Raw genomic sequence first — 19,015 nt, forward strand, 5'->3', positions numbered from 1 at the left:
TCTTCATCCAATCTTCAACATTGTCAAGACCTGCAGTCCACGGACCCTAACCATTCTCATTTCTGAGGAGAGAAGGAAAGCTACTCCTTCCTCCTTCCCAAGACGGGATTCCATAATCCATTAATACAGCCATGGTCTAACAAATGCTTCCAATTCATTTTATCTAATTCCCTTTGTTGTTTGTCTTGGCAAAGCCCCAGTCTAGTACTTTCTTAAATCAACCAGTTAAAGTTCATTAAAAATTATTGAAAAAAATGAAATAAGAAAATAATGGAAAAAATAAAGTTCATTAAAAAAAATCAAATGTGCATTCAGAATTTCATTTCATTTTCAATTTGAGATCATAAACCTCAAACCTGCTGACAACCCTTCTATATTTATCTAGCAAGCTCCTATTTCCACCCCACCATGACAAAGACTTTCTCCACGACCAAACTCTAGGCAGGATCCTCTGAGCCATTTGGTGACTAGGCCGTGAACTTGGGCTCTGTGTTTGGCCCACTTAGTCCATTTTTAGCACGAATCCTGCTGGGTCAGTTTGCCGAAAAAACACCACCCTTGGTATCTGATCACCCTTGATATCTGATCAAATCCCACATCTCCCCATTCTTGATATCTTATCACCTTGGCCTGCCTTCAGCAAGAGTCCTGTCAAGTTGCTTTAGCCAGACTCTCCCTTACCCTTGATGTTTCCTCTTGGTTGTTTTCCATCCACTGACCACTACCCTGTTTCTTGGCTGTCAATCCCCACTTGTCCTGGTTGTATTCTGAAGTGAGCTGATCTCTCTTCCCTACTGCAAAACCTCCGTTGCAGCAGACCCTCTCAAACAAAGTCTTCCTTACTGTCTGTAACAAGCGTTATGAATAATTTTTTAAAACGCAAGATGACATGTTTCATTCAAGCTTCCACATCATCTCTTCTCCCTTTGTTCTTAGCTGACTACTTTGACCCAGACTTCATTTAGAATGTAGAAGCTCTTGGTCAGTCAAGAACTCACTCCCCTTCTCACCACCAAATCTACACACATACCTGCCTCTTCACCCGTCTTCTCTTTCTTCTCTCCTATTACAATGGTGGAAATGTCTCTTCTCCTAGAAAAGATCAGTGGAAATCCTAGAAAAGGGATGGTGCTGTACATCTCATCCCTTCTTGCCTTGTTAAAGACTTCGGTTCTTCCCTCATTCTCTTTCTCTTCAATTAATAAACACTTCTCTCTGAATGGATTAATCCCATCACTGTTAACATGCTCCAGAATCTTCCATATTGAAAAAAAGAAGAAAATATCCCTTGGCTGCATCTCCTTCCCAACAGCTACTGTACCATATACTTTCTTTCATGATTAAACTTCTCAAAGATTTGTCTAAACATATGGTCTCCACATCCTTACCTCCCAGTCATCCCTCAGCCCATTCTGACATAGCTTTGACCTTCATCATTCCATATCACCAGTGAATACTTAATCCAAAATGCTCTTTTCTATTCTTGTTTTACTTGACCTCTTAGCAATATTCTACACAGTTGACCCTTCCCTCCTTTCTGAAATAGCCTGTTTCCTTAGCTTCTGAGGTACCATGGTCCCTTTGTTTTTTTTTTCCTACCTCTTTGGTTATTCTCAATTCCTCCTTTTGTCATACATTTAAAAGCTGACATTTCTCAGAAATCTAGCTTAGGACTCATTTTCTTCTTTCTGTAAAGATTTTCTCTAGGTGATTTCTTTTTCCTAGAAAGGAAGGAAATGTCTTTATATACTATCTATATGCTGACAACTCACAAATTTATGTTCCCAACCAAGACTATACCTCTGAGACATCCATAGATGTCTAAAATCTAACATGTGTAGTACTGAACTTTTGTTCTTCCCACCCTGTCAAGAATTTCCCTTCCTCTGTATTTTCCATACTATAGTCCCCATTCATAACAACGTGGGAATTGTTGGCTTCTCCTTCTGACTCACCACCCGTAGCCGATCCCTCTCCACATTTCTACCACCACTATCTACTCAAATCCATCTTCATCTTCTCATCTTGACAGCACTCCTGTAGTCCAGGTCATCAGCATCTCTTTAGTGGGTCTCTACAGTAATCTCCTAATTTATTTGTTTGTTTCTACATTCATCTTGTTTCAATCTGTTTTACACATGGCATCTAGAATGATCTTAAAAACTAAAATTTGATCATGTCACTCCTCTGCTTAAAACTCTTCAATGATACTCCCTTATGCTTAGAAGTAAGTTGACCTCCAACCACAGTCTATGCCCACCTAACCAACTCATGAGCCACCATCACCCTGTCTCACCTTGCTGCATTGACACTGGCCTTCTTTTACTTCTTCAAGCGTAGAATGATCTTGCTGTGTCTGGAACACTCCTCCTACACAGCCTGTGTGTGGCAGCTTCATTCTTCAGGTCTCAGATTACAGATGTCTTTCTCAGAGGCACTCTTATTTTCTTTAATGCAGTTATATATTTTATTTGCTTGCTACTTCTCTTGTCCCCCCATCTCCTTCCCAGATTAGAAGCTCCACGAAGGCAAGGATAATATCTCTTGTTCACAAATGGAGTTATAACCAACGTCTACCAAAGTGTCTGGTATGTGGCATGTTTAATAAGAATTTGGTCAATGACTGAATCGATAAATTCTAGCTGACAAGGTCTAGTGCTTCTTTGACTCTCATTTTAATCTCTGTGAAGTTCAGAAGTGTGATCTGTAGATTGGTGTGAGATTTCCAAGTTAATTATTAGTTTGTGTCTTCTTACACTTAACTATGCCTTTAACCAAAGTAAGTCAATGTAATCTCCATTCCTTGCCTCTCAAAGAACTTAATTAAAATAGTGCCCTTTTACCATATCTACCTACCTCACCAGCTCTTGGAATTCTCAACATATAAGTCAATTTAAAATTTTCTCTTTCAAAATCCACTCTACAGTGGATTTATTTTCTCTGATGAAAGTAGGATGAAAAGGAGAAGAAGAAATCTTATTATGGTGCATAATTTGGTTCACACTGAATAAAAATTTAGAAATAGCTAGCCTATTTATGTTCTTTGGAAATTAAAAAAAAGCATGAGATGGAATAAAGTATATATTGTAATAGCCATAGGATAGTGCCCATAGATCTCTGTATCTTACAGAAATTCAAAGATTCTAATATAAAAAATATAAGAATATATTATATCTTAAGTACTTTCTTAGAAATGTTCTTTTTTTCTAAGATGACAATTATTTTATATTTATTTCCATTTCAATCATTTAATATATGTAAATAGAACCTGAACTTCAGTGGTAACTGGCAGCGGTGTTATTTTCCTTACAGTCTTAAAAAACAGACTCAGAGCTAAAAGTTTACTTGTAAAACATCTACAGCATCGTGACAAGAATTCAATATATTTAATAAGTAGTTAGAGAGCAGACATTTCTCTTAGGATTATAGCAACCTATGACTAGGGTTATTCAGGTGCCAACATTATTAAATAAAATGAGAGTTGAAAGAAAAATCAGTATAACATTTAAAATTCATTTAAATGTTCAATTTTAATAGAGAGAAGAAGTGCATAAAACAATGTGGAACTAAATTAAGAACTGAGTCCTCACTTTACTAAGTGCCAGATGCATAGATTTCTTCCACAGGTTTTTACTGTTTTGTTATGGACAGTCTGAATTAATTTTAAAAGGGAATGCACTTTTCCTAAGAGAAAAAAGTAAAATAAAATTGAATCAGCTGAGAGATAAGAAGAGAAGAATAAACACTGAAATAAACATTGCAGCCGAAACTAAAGTAACTGAAGTGAAAATGTTTTCATAATGAACTTTTATGTTTAACAAGCCCAGACACTTGGAACAGTGTAAGCTATATTAAACCCTTTTATGAAAGGATTATGTTTTGTATGATGAGTGTTTTAATATAAGTATGGTACACAGCGTAAAATACAACTACATTTAACTCAAAGTAATTATGAAAATTCAGGCAAAATTATTTTTTCCTGTACTATCACATTGATACAGAAAAATAAATTCTTCTGGAACCTTTCACCAACATGTCTCTGTTTCAATTATTTTTGGCAGTATATATTGCGTCTCTGCCTCAGCTACCTTTTATATCGACAGTTGGTAGCACAAGCCTTTTAATGCACAAAGGGTAGCAGCTCTTCAGCCAATCTGTGATAAAAGGGAAAAAATGAAATCACTATGGAAACTGCAGGAAGGATCTAAAAGCTCTCTTTATAAAGTAAACGTCTGATGTTTGTGACTGCAGGGGTAAAAAATTCATAAATCTGTATGATGCTATCATTTCTGATTTGTTATCACTGCAAATGCCAACTGGAAGCAGCCTGACCTTAGCTTCATTAAGTGCTGTCTATTCAGAAATAGTTACTATTCAACAGGAGGAGGACGTGGTCTGCAGAGGTCGGGGGTTTAAGGGGATAGTGTGGGACCGAGCGAAGAAACTAATTTGCTTAGAATGTTTCCTTTCTTTTCTCATTTGATTGTCTTTTTCTTTTAAATCACAGTGACTTGATGGAATCAGGCACACCGAATTGTTCTGCTCTATGTTCTATTTGGGTTTATTTTTCATTAAAAAAATGGAGCAAACCTCAGACTCAAATTCAACCCCGAAAACTATGTCTGTCTTTGATTTTGAATTGAAAAAAATTGCTAACCTTCTTCTTCTGATCAAAAAGCAAATAAATACCAGGGAGAAGCCATTCCCGCTTCAGCACCCTGGACCCCCAGGATGCAAAAAATGAAGGAGACCGTGAGTGTACAAGCTCTGATGGATCTGATCTGACAATGGACAGCAACAGGCACCTGTGTCACAGAATTTTTAGAATATTCTCGTCAGTTCTCAGAAGTTAAATAACTTTAAAAAATAGTTGTATGGTTGTTGACCTAGGGTACTTTTTATTTGATAACAGCTCACCTGTGGAGGAGGGACGGTGGGGTCAAGAGGACACTGAAAAATTCTCAAATGTGAAATTCTGCAAATTCGAGAATAGTCTTAAGTCAGAAGAAGATGAATATTCAAGTAAGTAGACCAGTTTCAGCATTGCAGATGCTACGATGCTTATTTCTGCAATGTTTACAACTGAATACTACTTCATTAGTTAGATTTTCAGGCAGTAGAAACAGTGGCTTTTTTTAAGTTTATGGCAACTTTGCTACAGTTGTAGTGCATTGAAATGTCAAAGATTGATGTGCATGGTAATTGATTTCCTATCGTCATGCTGTATTTAGACAATTATAAACATTGCTAATCTAATGTTTCAAGGTACTTAGGAACAATTAGTGATTCTGCACTAGCATCTCAAACACACTTTTGATGATAATAATATACTGAGATAAATTCTATAAATCCTAAAAGGGCTGTTGTGCAAATGATGATTCGAAAAAAAATAGAGTATTTTCCCAGTGAAATGATTAAGGCTTTGAAAATAAAAACGTGAACGTTCTGGTTGTGAGCATGCAAAAATTCAGCACAATTAGCAGGGAGAATACATTGCTTTACGATAATATACTTGGTTAAAATAAAAGAATATGACGTCCACCATACTAACTTTATCGAACTTCTGCTACTACTAATGGCTACCTTTGCTGTTTGTGCAGTGTTACAATTTCTACAATGCTTTCTCTGGTGTTAGAAGAGTGTTAATGGTCATTGATACAGAATCAAATGGAAGTGTGTGTTTGGGCACACAAACATAAATACACACATACTTTCATTTGAAAATATTTAAATGCCTCATACATACTGACTTCACTGATGCTTTTTGTATATATAATGAAAACCAATTATCTGTGGAGAAAACTTGACTGGGTGGAAGGAAATTAAATTGGTTTTTAAAGACTTCCTTAAACAGCAGTAGCTGGGGAAAGCTCCAATAACATTTTAGCTCAGGATTGTAATGACTTTGCTATATTAATAAATCATGCTTTATCCTGACTTTTATCAAAAGATTTGCATGGGGAAGACTGCACATGATGGGGAAGGAAGAGAGAAGAACACTTTTAGCTGAAGCTCTGCATATTGCACGACTCTCCCACTCCCTGCGAAGTTCTAGAAGCAGCTGTTGGAGAAGTCAGGTAGGTCCAAATTCACTCAAAGAATGGGATACAGGATAATATATGTCTATTAACAAAAACTTCCAAATTGTAATTCTTGAAGGAAATATTCATGTTCTGGAATATTCTGTGATTTAAAAAATGCTGTACAAAATAAATGTAGGGAAGTTTCTATCAACTTCTGTGCTTAATTCCCTTCTGGGAGTTTCTCAACTTCTATGAAATACTTTTGTGTTGATTATCAACTCTCATCAATCAGCTCCATGTTAATTTTTTGCATTGTGCTGTTAAGTCTGCGACCATTAAGAAGACATTTATAGACACTGGAAAACATATTGTTTCATTTACACATCCAACAATGCAAATACTTTCCCTAAGTTACTATTCAAAGTATTAACATTCTGTTCTCTGAATGTATCTTCTCAGAGTTGATTTCCAGCAGCTATTTTAGAATGAGAAAGGCAAAATTACTCTACAATTACCTCAAAATATCTGACTGCTTACTAATTGATGAGTAAAATATTCATTGAATCTTTTGAAACCAAATATTTATCTAATTTAAACTGTATGTCAGGAAGTTGGTCACCTAGACTCTATAAAATATATGTTATTGTGCTACAGTGAGGGGATTGTTCGAGAGAATGCATGCTTTACCTTGTATTAATTATCAAATGACCAAAGTATTAAATATTGCAGGTGTTTGAATGGTGTAAATTAGCCCCTAATAACTTCCATTAAATTTTCACTGACTTTTCAGAGCAGTGCTCTCTACAGAAATAGTGTTTTCACTACCATGTTAGTGGATTAAGTGGAAACCTCAGTAGCACTTACCCAAGCCTGGATCCTAAATATTGAGAAGCTTTAGTTTGTATATTTCAAGATGTGTTTTCTAATCAGTCAAGTTGCATGACTAGATTTTTAAGATTTCAGTTTTGAAAGTAATCACAGTAACACTTTCCTCTCGTACCTCACAGAAATTTCCTCTCTCATGTCCATCTCTCTCCAGCTCTCAAGAAAATAAAGTTCTTTGGAATAAGTCACCAGGGCATCTCCTCACGGCACTAAATGTGGTCCAAAAGGGGTCTAGAAAGTTGTTCATAATTTTGTAATATTTTCTATTAGAAATGCTTTGTGATATTGCCATTAATTTCCAACTTCCAACTGTCAGAAATCTCGATTCCACATGAGCTTTCACCCTGAACCAGAATTTACTCTCTAATCTCAAATCGGCCAACTGAGATAAGGCAAAACTTTTAATTAGATTTTTAATATGTAATCCAAGCCATTTATAGATTATGCACAGAGGTGATCTTCTATGTATTTAATAACTGTGTGGAGAACTTAGATAATGTTTAATTTGGTGGAGAGACTATTTTTAACTTTGCTGGAGTCGGGTTACCTGCAATGTTCCGGGAGAGTCTCTTAGAAGTTCTATCAGCGTGAGGTTTATTGTGTGAATGAGTAACTGAATGTGTCTGTAGCAAATCCTGGGGGGAAATTATAAAAATTGGGATATTCTGCGACATAAAGAAGATATTCTGTTTTCCTTTCACATTTCTTCTGGAAAACCTAATTTCATATCTCTCAGTTCTAGTTATGTGGATGAAAAAAGATAAACCCCCCATGGAATACCAGAGGAATGAGCCTACCCCTTGCTACTGTTAATAAGTGGTGCCCCTAACCTCATGTGCTTATTCCTTAAAAACCCAGCACATGAAACAGGTTTTTTTTTCTTTCAAGAAACAGTTGGCACTTTATGTCAAACTTCTGCTTGACATGAATTATTTGGCAAATTGGGGACTGAAGTGTGAATTATAAACTTAGGGCTGTGTAATAGGCTTCAGGGGTGATCTTTCTAGGGACAAAGCCATCCTAGTGGGAGTTTCACAAAAAACTTTATTGAGAAAAAAACGATATTTTCCCCTACTCATGAAACAACAAAAAAAGTGTACCTTGCACAACTCTATACCCATTTATACATACACATAGACGCACACACTTTGCAGGAGTGTGTCCTGTTTTTTATTTACATGTGCACATGACACTCATTAGTGTTGATAACCCTCTGCACAAACCTCCAGAAAATAAAGGACCCCGACTGTGAGAACTGTCTGTATTCAAACATTGTAAGAGCTGAATATTTAAAATCTGTTTGGCACACCAAGCTTGATTTTCTGAAGACAACAGAAGTTGGACAGAAAGATCAAAAGAAAAAAAAAAACACCGCGAAAGATAATGACATCTGGATGGGGCCTGGTAATGCTCTAATTAAATGTACTTACACCTAAGTCTTATCACATGCTCAGGAGTGAGAGCTTAGACGCCCCTTTTCAACTACAGCATTAGAGGCAGTCATGGGAGCCTCGAATGGGAGCTGTCACCTCCACTGTCATCCACCTCTGTTCTGTCTGTATACCTGTAATCTATCCTACTGTCTTTCATTGACTGGGCTTCTGCTCTTTTGCTATTAAGATAGTCATGAAAATTATGCAATCTTTTAAGCTTACAAAGATATGCATGTTCTTTAAAATGGGTTTGAAGGAAAATCATTTTATCCCACTTAGGAAAAGCAGGCTACAAGATTTTCGTGTTTTGTTGCCGGCTCATAGGTGAAGATGAGCTTAGTAAGAAACCTTGTACATTTTTCTCCCTGTTTAGGTAAAGTCTTTTGACATCCTCTCCCTTCTGAGCATAAGAAAAACCCTCCTTGAGTACAAAACACAGCATCCACTTGCAGAAGTCATCAAGTCAAGCAATTTTAACTTCTAAAAGTGTTTCTAAAGCTTATATTAATTGGACAGAGTTCTCGTTAAATTAGCATGACTTGAACTGGTTTCAAAATGCTGGGATTGAGGACAAGAGAGAGTATGAAAGAAGAGAACTGAATTTTCTAGGTCTTTTTTCTTTTTTTTTAATGGAGTTTCGAAATGTCATGATACAGTCTCTTATTAGGTTTTAAAAAAAAATAAATCAGGCAAACCGTAGACGTTTCGAAGAAGCTGTTGGGCATAGCATGGATGTCTTCTGCGTCTCTTGTTATCGTTAACAGCCGGGTGTGGTTCAGCCTTCCCCTGTTGCGTTATTTACCCTCTGGCTTTGTAAAGTGATTCTTGAGTTTGGATTTCATAACTATTTTATGGACTCTGCAACACACCTACCATATCAGAATATGCAAGCGTTTCGTGGGTAAATGGTAACAATTAATGAAATTGGGTTCATTGTAGAAAGAAGTCCAAAGTGCTTGTCTACCGAGTCTTTTGAGGGAGTATAAGTCCATCTTTTATTTTAACTCACTAAGAAACTACTTTTTCTTTTTCTTTTGTTTTTCTATTCTCTGCCTTCTAATAGTGCTGAACCATCAAATGGAAGACATTTTGCCTTCTTTCACTCCCTCGAAAAAAAATTGTTCAATTAATACACAAAGGTGAAAGTTAGAAACCCATCGTAACCTAGAAAGGTCCAGGAATTTAAAGAATCAAGAGTGCCTTCTGGATCTCGGGATCCATCAGAGAGAACACAGAACAAGTTATTTTTCTCTGAGCTTCCTTAATTTTGTTTTACTGCCTTAGGCATAATTTAAACACTGGTGAGGCTTTGGGAAAGAGAGATGTTTGGGGGGTGCTTGAGAAAGCAGTGGGGTCTGGAAAGAGAGAGACCAAAAAGACGCCAGCCCCTAGGAACACAGAGGTCTACCTGAGTAGCGTTTTGTGCGGAATGTGTTCAACGTGCCACACCCCTATGCAAAAGGTTGAGACCCCGTTAGCTTAGGTAACCCCATTCACGTTCTGGAATATATATATATTTACATTCAGGGTGCTTTGAATAACCCCAATTTCTGTCTTCATTTTAAAATTGGCTGCGCTGTTCATCTTGGATGTCAAGGTTTTCTTTTACTCGCTAAGTCTTCCTCATGTAATCTAATGCTTCATTTCTTCCCAGAAAAATAAGATATTTGCATCAAATTCATCATTTCAAGAATAGTGGTGAAAAGTCCTTCTTTGTAAAAGATACAGGATTAGTTCCTGCCGTGAGCTCATCTGAATCATCTCCATTTATTTCTCGTGGGTGTTGAGAAGACCTTTGCATTTGACCAAAAAGCACTAGTAAATAAGGAGTTAAAATGAAGGCAGGCTCACTGGTTTGCTGAGATCTGTCAGAGTCTGACTGGCTGGCTACATATCTGTCTCTGGAACAATAGGTACCTGTATTCTGCACGGACTGCTGGGCAGCGCTGACACTCTGGAGAAGGGCTGCCTCTGTCTGCGCTTTCCTGGTGAGAATCCCCAATGACAGCTCCACTTTTCAGTGGAGGAGAAAAAAAAATATCTGTTTACTCTCTTGATGAAGGACAGAGCTTTGATCATTTTTATTCAGGCTTGTCTTGGCCGGAGGTTTTAGGTTCTTAGTTTCAAGTCAGCAGTCTCTCCCTTTCTCCCTCTCTCTCTCTTTCTCTTTCTCTCTCTCTCTCTCTCTCACTCACATACACACACACACACACACACACACACAAGCAAACACACATCCACTCCCTCCCTCTCTCTTACTCTCTCACTCTCATTTCCTCTCGTAGGTTCTATGCAGGCAGATGAGTGCCACAGCTGTAACTGAGGCACAGAGCAATAAACATAGTGGAACCAATTTCCACGATGGCGAGAGGGGGCACCGGAGGTGACAACAATGACAAGGACCCAAGGACCGTCCTTCTGACAAGTTTTAGGTAAGAAAATATTTATGCCCCGATTCTTGTATTTTTACATCTTTGTGGCTGAGAGAGACATTGAGACATAAAGCGAGTCTCGAGAGGGAAATATTTTTGTGAGGGGATCATCTGTGCTGTCACTCGCCTGCAAACCTGTGTTCTCAGGGCTTTGTGTTATTAGGATCGTCGGAGGCGAGGTGTGAGCGGGCTGGGTGGAAGGGTGAGCTGCTTTTTATGTCTGTCTGGTGACATTTATCATGCTGTTTAAATTCATATCGGGGAAAAATTCTGTTTGATGATAGTTAGCAATGTTTTGTGCAAAGTAGAGCATATGGCCATGTAGAATTTAAGCGATGCTCTTTCATTCTTAATTTGTAATTATTTTTACACTCAACTGTACTGAGGTCAGAGAGTTTTAAAAATTAATGAGATTCCCTGTGGAGTTCAAATAGTAATGTCTACGTGAGCTGCCACAAAAAGATAAGATTATGCTGGCATATTTTTAACATAGATTTAACTTTCTTATCTTGAACATACTCCATTTGAAATATATGAATTGTGCAATAGTTTATGGAAGCCTAAGTATTTTGGGATATTAGTCCTTAAAAAATTTTTTTTGGTGACCTAGAGAAATGTTGTCAAAATTAGACTGTAGAAGATTAATATTTTCTGTGGAGATATTGCTAAAACTTAATAGACATTATTGTTATGGTAATGGAGAATACCGTATACTTTCGAGGAAATGACAAATAATGAATGAGCCACATGCTAAAAAAATCTGCAAACGTGCTTTCATCTTAAGTAATATATAAAAATTCAGGAGACATTTAGGGTGAAAAATTTCTGGCATGAACAAAGAAGCAAGTGAACACATAGATGAGAATTCTTTGTCACAAAAATGAAGCCAGTGCATGGATTCAGGGGGTTAAGCGATTCCTACATTCTCAGCACCCCACAAAAGGGGTGAGTCCAGACACTTAAAAATGTACCAAAAACTTTCATTTCCCACAATTTAAAAACATTGTTTATGTTCCTGGTACAGCACATTGTTTAAATGAGGGAGACTGAAAAGCAGCTTGAGTATACAGTAATCGGGGCTAAAGATGCTTTTTATCCCGAGCTTCCCATTTACAAGACCCATTCTGAGCTTCCTGTGATATATTGTTATGTAAATACTGTGCAGCCAGGGAAAGCCGTACTATGGGGATTCAATTTACTTTGAAAGTTGTTCATTATAGGAGGGATGAATGTTATTTATTTGATGTGATTCAAAGGCTGGAAATGACTTTTTCATTGTGGCGCCTTTTGTAATGGGTGCAGGGTGATCTAATCTTTTTAATTTTGGCTTTCACACCAGTGGAGATGAAAAGAGATCTGAACTCATTTATCGGTTGCTAGGTCCTTCCGGAGACCCAAGTCCTGTTCTTGGTTGCTATGGCCAGTCTGACCTCAATCTCTGTGGTTTTGGGGACTTAAGCAGTCTTTTTTTTTTTTTTTTTTTTTTTTATTGAGGAACGTGTACCTTGATTTATGTCCAAAATTGTGGCTGAATGTCTTTGTCTGCATGTGATAAATGGTGCCGAACAATTCATCAGTTCTTACAAGTAAACACCGCTGTCCCACTAAAAATATGTTTTGTTCTGAGTTAATGGTATGGAACAAGGCAGCCTCCACAAACAGCTATCTTTTATTGTGGAGGGGCCTCTGAAACTTGGAGCAAAGTGGAGGAAATTGGCATTCATTTTCTTGTGCATTAGCATTTCATTTGTGATTTGGATGATGCGGCTTTAGGTGGATTGTGGAAGAGAGGGTAAACCTTCCATTTCCTTACTTTTTCTTAGTTGGGTCTGCCTAGAAAACAGGCCCCCTTTGGATGCCTGGATGCTGCTGGGGCGCTGAGAAGTCAGGAGTAGTTTCCCTGATGGGCTTGGCCTCCGATTCGCGACTGCCAAGTGCTGAGGCAGAAACAGGCAGACGTTCTGCAGCTCTGTTGCCTTCAGTCTGGTGCTGGTTCTTTGAGCGAAAGTTGTATCTAATATTGGTGACTCCCAGGAAGGTTCTGCTTGTGTGCTACTTAATGGGCCCCGGACATCCTTGCCTTCTAGAACCTTGTTAGAAAGGAGCCGTGGTACTTAAGAGGCCGTGGAGTATACAGCTGTGCTTAGCAGAGGAGCCCGCATGCGTCTCCCCGTTCCCTTAAAAACTGCCTAATTGATGCTGCAGGGAGCATCCACTCTGCAAATAAGATGATGATGACAAAATAGGTATCAGGAAAGGCATTTATTGCTTATAAGCACCATCAGCTTCCTTCCGAGACAGATTGCGGCTTTGTAGTGTATTTTTTTCCGTTCGATAGTAATATGCTAATGGTTTTTATTCCAAATCAGCCAGCACTGAGTATCTTCAGGAAAAACGGTTTCCGTCAGAAGTGGCATCCTCCTCAAAATGAAAGGTAAAAATTAAAGAGTTTTTAAAGTGCAATTTTCCAAACTATTTCATGTGCTTCTTGCCGGTAGCATCAGAAAACTGCTTTCTAAATGAAACTATTTGAAATTTAAACTGTTCTTTTTAACATAAAAGGTTTAAAGAAGAGACTGTCTTAGGGAATTTTATTGTTAGTCATTTGCTGAAGATTGCCTAGCTTTTATTAACAAAATACAATCAGGTATTTTGTCTGTTTACTTCCAGTCTTGAAAATAAGCAGATTTTTATATTTTAGAGAAAATGGTCATTTTGGGGACCAATAAAAGTGATCTTTATCTATTTTATGTAGATTTTATCCCTGGAACTGGTAAACAAGAACCAGGATTAGGTGATGTTGAAGGTCTCTTCCGGCTTGAAAATTCTTCAGAGTACTAGTTTTCTGAAAGAACACATAAGGATGCCTTTATTAGTGTAATTGTGCTTATTCAACTAATGTTTAGCTCTTTAGCTGAGCAGCAGTTAAAAGTTCTATGGTCTGTTGTACAGGTAATAATTGTGGCTGGAAGTAATTTCCAAAGAATTGATTTTTGTAGGTATTTTTTTAAACTGCTACTTAACCGCTTTATTAAGCCTGGGGTTTCGCAAAGCTCAATTGTGGCTCCTTAACTTGGGTTTCTTACTTCAGATCTGCTTGAAGGTGATACTTTATATGAGTGGTTAATTTCACAAGAAATATTTAATTCTAGGTATCTGAGGACAAATATTCCTGATATGTGGTATGTATCTATGTATGGATGTGAACATATTTTAATATAAAACGTCTTATAAATTTCACAGTGTTTTGCTTTGCTGTTATTTCAAAAGATTTAAGCGAATGTTAGATAGCCCTCAATTTCCTGAAATGATTAAATTCAGTCTCTGAAGAATCTGGGGAAAAGGCCTGTAATGACATTTTGATGACTTTCATTTTAAGGTGTAATAGAAATTGAGTAAAATATTTTAATAGCTATTCTCTAATATCTCATTCCAAATAAAATGTTTTTATTGCTCATTCTAGCTTACAAATTTCTGGTGATAATAGTGTTGGCTGGTAATTGTTTCTTAGATAGAAATCATTTTATCCTTATGTAAAAGTTATTTCAGAAAAGTCCTCATGCGTTTATCTCAGCTGAAGTAACTGCATTGAACTCTTGAGATAAAATATGAGTATTTCCAGATTTCTCCTATTTTAATTTGATATTTCCTTATGAGAATTAGGTGTATCTTAAAGGAAGAAATATTATATATGATAGTTTGTGGTTTAAAGAGGAAAAACAAAGAGGCTTGCAAGTCAGGGGAAAGCTAACTTGGACGGGAGGAATAAATACTATGCGTTATCACAAAATTGACTTGACTTTCCTTCCAGATGTCATGTAATTTTTAAAATTTAAAAATAAAGTAAGAAATAAAAAATATGTGTGCAAATATGCAGTCATTATATCTGTCTTTATTGAATAGGTAAGTGCAGATATATAAACTTAGAAAGATTGTACCTAATGTTACCAGAAACATCTTAGCACCTCAATTCTTTCAGGAGATGTAGGCACAAGTAAAGTTAATCACATAGCTTTTAAAGAATCAAATCTTTTGGGAACTGGAGTTGTGACATATTAGATCAATATTCATGTAAGTCAAAATGAAACCCTTAAATCAATTTTTCTGTGCATGTTACACAAAGCCATTAGCTTCCAAACTGCGTTGCTCTAAATGCTAATTAGAAAAAAATTTTATGCAATTTAATTTGATTGTAGTGAATACTTAAAGTTAAAATAATGGTATTATTGCTGAATTAACATGCCGTCAGTGCAGTTTTTTATAAAAGTAAAATTAAGCTCTAGTATCTGATTATTCTCCTCTACTGGTATGTTTATTAAATTTCCCCAAATTTGCTTTCTTTTCATAATTAATATTCTTTTCCAAATGCCATTGTTTCAGAGTAGTTGGTTACTCCTAGTTTCTCTCTGTCTCCTGTAATTTCGGTTTTTGTCTTTTTGGTGTGCCATTATTCTTATCTGTCACTTAGAAAGTTGTATTAACTTTGAAGCTATTTGTCTGACCTATTTGTCTGAGTTTGGAGGGAAAAAAACCCAAAACATATTTCATTAGAAATTGTGTATAAAGTGCTGAAAGATTTGAGCTGGCCTTGGGATGTTGTTCAAGGGGTTGAAATTAGGATATAGGATTTTTCCAGTAGAAGCAAGTTACTTGCATAATTCAATAAAATCTTTCCTTTAGCTATCGTAGTTTATTTTCCACAAAAATAGTCTGCCAAGTGGCAAGCCTCAGATTTGCATTGAGCATCATCTAGAAAGTTTATTATGGCGAAAGAACCGGCAGGGGAGGGACCCTGTTAGATAGCTAGTGAAGATTTCACCCCAAGTTACTATTCTGGCATGTTGTCAAGGACACACGGTAAAGTTTTATCTATTACAGTGTTTTGTATTTAATCACCTCCATGATCCAACAGATTTTAATTTGCATTACCATGAGTCGGATGCTTATGTTTACAGAATACCAGAATGACTTAAGAAAATAAAAGTTACATTAAAAAGCTTAATTATACACTCTAGCACTCACTAATAATTAATCGAAGCATTTAAAAACTCATTCAGTTTTAAAATGTGAAAATTGCAATTTGTTTAATGGTATTTATAATTTCTTCATCAAGAGATGGCCTATATAGACTTGTAATGACCCCAAGTCCTTCTAAAGTTGCTAGACTTTATGCTCTTACACCACATAGTGAACAGAATCTTTTTACATCCTTAATAATATCTCTAAGCTGTAATTTATATTCTTAATGTTGCTTGGCATTATATAAGCACAATGTACTTGTAATTAATAAATCTTTGAATTTCCTGTCTTGTCCTGACAATTGAGTTCACAGTCCAAATGCAAAAACTAAAACATACCATAAAGCTAAGAGTTTGCCTAGGGAAAGAAAGACCAGGTAGCACAATGTGATCAGGAACACAGGACGTATAGTCAACTACCATAATCACAAGGATTTTAACATAGTGTGCTGCAGTTGTCTTTGAAAATATTGGATTTTCCAGAAACATTTGAAGAAGAATATGATTTGCTAGAAATTTGAAACATGGAAATCAAATAAATTATTATAAAAATGCCCTCCTATGTGGATTTGGAAAATAGACACTATTGTTGTGGTTTTTAACTTAATATTCACCATTGATTCAATATTCGTTATTTGCCGGATTTTGCAGATCATAGGAGACTCGCCAATTATTTGTACATCATGAGCTAATCACATCACAATCTGTATCATTTTGGAATCTGTATTTCTTTTGTCTCTTCTTTAAGTGGATTAAAATATGTTCTAGGCATCTATACCAATTTAAAGAATATATTGGTAAAACAGAATGCATTTTAAGAAGTTATCCTATTGATTTGCATTTAGAAATGTCTAAATGCAGCCCTTTTTCCTCACTATTCAGACCTACAATGCAGCAGACACTGAGTCTGTTTTACTCTTTTCATGCCTCTTTCCAATGCTTTTTATACTATTTTAAAGGACCTCTAATTCTAATGATTAATGGCTAACATTTATTTTCTATATGCCAGTCAATGTGCTAAGCCCGTTACCTTTGTTTTCTAACTTAATCCTTTCAATCACACTATGAGAAAGGCAGCGTTATTATCCCTCCTTATATGAGGAAACTGAGGCTTTGAGAGGTTCAATAACTCGCTCAAGGTCACAGAGCTAGGGAGCAGCTAAGTTGACTTAAAACACAGGTCTTTCAGACTCTATTCATTCTTCTAGTCATTCAGCAAATATTACTGAGCCTCTATGAAGTCCTAGGCCTGCTCAAGATGTTTAGAATAAATCAGTGGATATTATAGGCAAGCCTCTGCTCTTAGAATAGGAGTTCGCAACCACCTTGATGTGCATTATTCACAACCACCTTGATATTTGCATCACATTATTCCCCTCTGCATCTATGGATTCCCCAGAGCCAATAGGAGAACATTTTAAAATCTCACAACTTCTTTGGACTTCTCACCACTTGGCTTCAGTTTTTCTTTCCAACTGCATTATTGCCTTTGTCTAAATAGGAATTTTCTACACTGGAAGGCTGATCTGCTCATTGCCTCCCTGAAATTTGCTTTGTGTTTTCTCTGATCATTCCTACACCTGAAACACTTTGCCAGTGCTTTCTCAATGTCTCCCATCCTTCAGTGCCTGGGTCTAAGTCAACAGCTCCCACAGAGCCTGTCTTAGAAACGAAACCCTAAAATTCCTTTGTCTGCATTGATCATCTGACGCATGACATTTGCAACAGCTAAGTGATTTGAGGCTAGGTAGCATTTTACATATTTCCTGTGTTCTGGCTGCTTCGATGTTTGCAGATGTGCCCAACTGACATGTGGGCAAAGAGTTCAGGGAAGCACCAGTAAATAAGAGAAGGAAGTAAAAAAGGTAGGAACAGAAGGCTTGGAAGGGAGACCCCCGCCCCCTGCCTAGCACAGTGCCTGGCATAGAGTATGCAGGGAATGCATTAAAGGCTGGGAAGAGGGGAAGAGAGGCCTGAAGGAGGGAGAGACTGACAACAGGAGGGAAGCTAGCAGGGCAAGAGAAAATAATATTCCTAAATGTATAGCCCAGGGCCTTCAAAGTTCTTTAAATATTTAATTAGGGTCAGAGATCCTATTAAGGAATGGATAGATATACACAATAATCTTTACTTTCAAATATATTTTCGCTTCTTCCGGGAATAAATTGTCAGTCTTATCAACATTAATACGTTAGATATAGAATGAACTTTCTGGTATTTTTAAGTAAAAATGCAATTGTGTTATGTTTGTATATGTTTTCCATCACTTTGCAGGCCTAACGATGCAGCTAACTCTAAGCTGATTTTCTTGTTTTATGCTGTATGTGATTTATTTCTCTATCCCCTGGAACATTTTTCGGTATCATAGAAGTGACTGATCACCCTTCCTCCAAAAAAAGCCATCCCTTTAACCATCATACGGTTTTATTAGTTCATCCTTCACGTTGGATTTCTTTAAAATAAAAGCCAAATTCAACATTCAAAATCCTAGTACGAATCTCCTCTATCAATAAGCAGCCTTGTGATTAACTTTGTTTATATTTTTACTCAATTGTATTCAAAAGTGTAGCCTCGAAATCTCAAGAGAAATATATATGCCTCTGTTTGTATGAGTTCTCAAACCAAATGCTTAAGGGAGAAATTTTGCTTCATAGGAAAATTCAGGTGGATATTTCTCCAAGCGACTACTATGTCTGACTTCTCCTATGGAGCTCTTTTACTGACTGGAGGAGCCATGGCCTGTATTCATAGATATGAATGTAGGGCTTACCTCAAGGAGATATTACTAATACAGAATATATATGTAACATGTACTAATTTTCCTGGGTGAAGCAAGCTAGAAAGGTGGCACCTTGAACCAGAGAACATGATAACCTCAGCGTAGCCTCCAATTTATATGGGAGTGCTCTGCTGATGCACCCCCATTCTTTGGAAATCCCTACCTGCTGGTTGAGATAAGTAAGGATGAAACTTCGGCCATGAGGCTTTGAGCTATATGCTGCTTTTAAGAATCAAGGAATATTTCTGCAGTCTGTATTGGAATAGTAGCAGTTGAATAGTCCATGAGAGTTCCAAAAATGAAGCTGTGCTCCAAATGCTTATTGCATGCTGTGTTGATGTCAGTAAAATGTGGAGGATGAGCTTGTCTCCCCTTTAACCCTAACTTTCTATGGTCCTTTCATTTTGACATTAATTTCAGGCATGAACCTTGGCACTTAGCTACA

At 36.9% G+C, this 19,015-nt stretch overlaps 1 protein-coding gene across 7 annotated transcripts in view; it reads left to right on the forward strand.

The window, feature by feature from the left end:
* Positions 1-19,015, forward strand: part of LOC106782711 (uncharacterized) — a 130,615-nt gene that overhangs the window by 19,915 nt on the left and 91,685 nt on the right. For 6 of the 7 annotated variants that reach the window (XR_011433806.1, XR_011433805.1, XM_070254626.1 and 3 more), the window contains 3 exons: positions 4,913-5,022; positions 5,951-6,077; positions 10,627-10,773. Coding sequence is in view for 2 of the 7 variants with exons in the window: in XM_070254628.1 (XP_070110729.1) it covers positions 10,703-10,773 (71 nt within the window). In the remaining 5 variants the exon portion in view is untranslated. Of the gene's footprint in view, positions 1-4,894; positions 5,023-5,950; positions 6,078-10,626; positions 10,774-19,015 lie in introns of those variants that run through there. The other variant, XM_070254627.1, reaches the window with a different exon arrangement.

The sequence above is a fragment of the Equus caballus genome, chromosome 28, assembly GCF_041296265.1.
Source record: "Equus caballus isolate H_3958 breed thoroughbred chromosome 28, TB-T2T, whole genome shotgun sequence".
Taxonomy (NCBI): Eukaryota; Metazoa; Chordata; class Mammalia; order Perissodactyla; family Equidae; genus Equus; species Equus caballus.